The sequence below is a fragment of the Rhea americana genome, unplaced genomic scaffold, assembly GCF_003343005.1.
Source record: "Rhea americana isolate MKP2758 unplaced genomic scaffold, rheAme1 scaffold_1277, whole genome shotgun sequence".
Classification (NCBI taxonomy): Eukaryota; Metazoa; Chordata; class Aves; order Rheiformes; family Rheidae; genus Rhea; species Rhea americana.
Window position 1 is genome coordinate 3,002 of NW_028185347.1, and position 1,068 is coordinate 4,069.

The 1,068-nt window shown below is 72.4% G+C and overlaps 1 protein-coding gene across 1 annotated transcript in view; it reads left to right on the forward strand.

Annotated features, from left to right (window-relative positions):
* The window catches only part of TRAPPC14 (trafficking protein particle complex subunit 14), a gene marked incomplete at its 3' end in the record, with an annotated part of 3,480 nt that extends 2,494 nt beyond the window's left edge, over nt 1-986 (forward strand). Inside the window, exons 2-4 of the mRNA XM_085326093.1 lie at nt 50-197; nt 413-495; nt 823-986. Of these exons, the coding sequence (XP_085182219.1) occupies nt 50-197; nt 413-495; nt 823-986 (395 nt within the window). The remainder of the gene's footprint in view (nt 1-49; nt 198-412; nt 496-822) is intronic.
* Nucleotides 987-1,068: the final 82 nt, after the last annotated feature.

A 1,068-nucleotide genomic window follows, 5' to 3' on the forward strand; every position in this document is an offset into this window, starting at 1 on the left:
GCTGCCCCCTCCCCGTGTCCCTGAGCTGTCCCCGCGCCCCGTCCCGCAGCCACCACTCGGGCGAGGTGCCCGTGGGCGCCTTCTGCCGCGTGGCCAGCGCCGGCTCGGCCTGTCCCTGCGCCCTCAGCGCCCTCGAGGAGCACAACTTCCTCTTCCAGCTCCAGGCGCCCGAGAGGCCCCCCGAGGACGCCAAGGAGGTGAGGGGACGCGGCGCGGGGCGCCGTCGGGGTGGGGACCGTGGGGGGACACCAAGAGGGACCGTTCCGGCTGGGAGGGGGGAATCCGTCGTGTTGGGGACCTGAGGGTGACCGGGAGGTTTTGGGGACCATCCTGGCTAGGACAAGGCGGGCGAGGGGGTGTCCTTGCTGTGGGTGGAGGGCACAGGGACGTTCCCGACCCTCTGTCCCTCCAGGGCTTGGAGGTCCCGTTGGTGGCCGTGATCCAGTGGTCAACGCCGAAGCTGCCCTTCACCAGCAGCATCTACACGCATTACCGGTGAGAGCCACCTTGAAGGTCCTCGATGGCCCCGGTCCCCAAGGGGGAGACCCCTGGGGYGCTGTCCCCAAGGGGGAGACCCCTGGGGCGCTGTCCCCAAGGGGGAAGGGACCCTCCCGGGTCTCCCTGCTCCAAGGAGGAGRATCCTTGCCCTGGGATGGTGCCATTACTCCGGGTCCCCGGGGTGCCGCGTGGTCATCCCCGTGTCCCCGACGTCCTCAGGGCTGCCCCGAGTCGCCAACCCCGTGTCCCCAAGGCTCCTTGGGGCCGTCCCCGCGGCTCCTGGCCGCCGTCCCCGCGTCCCTAACCGCCGTCCCGCCCCYCCAGGCTGCCGAGCATCCGCCTGGAGCGGCCGCGCTTCGTGATGACGGCCRCCTGCGAGTCGCCGGTGCGCGCCCGGCAGCGCTTCACCGTCACCTACACGCTGCTCAACGACCTCCAGGACTTCCTGGCCGTGCGGCTCGTCTGGACGCCCGAGACCGCCACGGCCGGTGGGGACAGGAGGCGACGGGCCCCGGGAGGGGACAGAGGGGACGGGGAGGGGACGGAGGGGACGGAGGAGGGTCTGGGGGT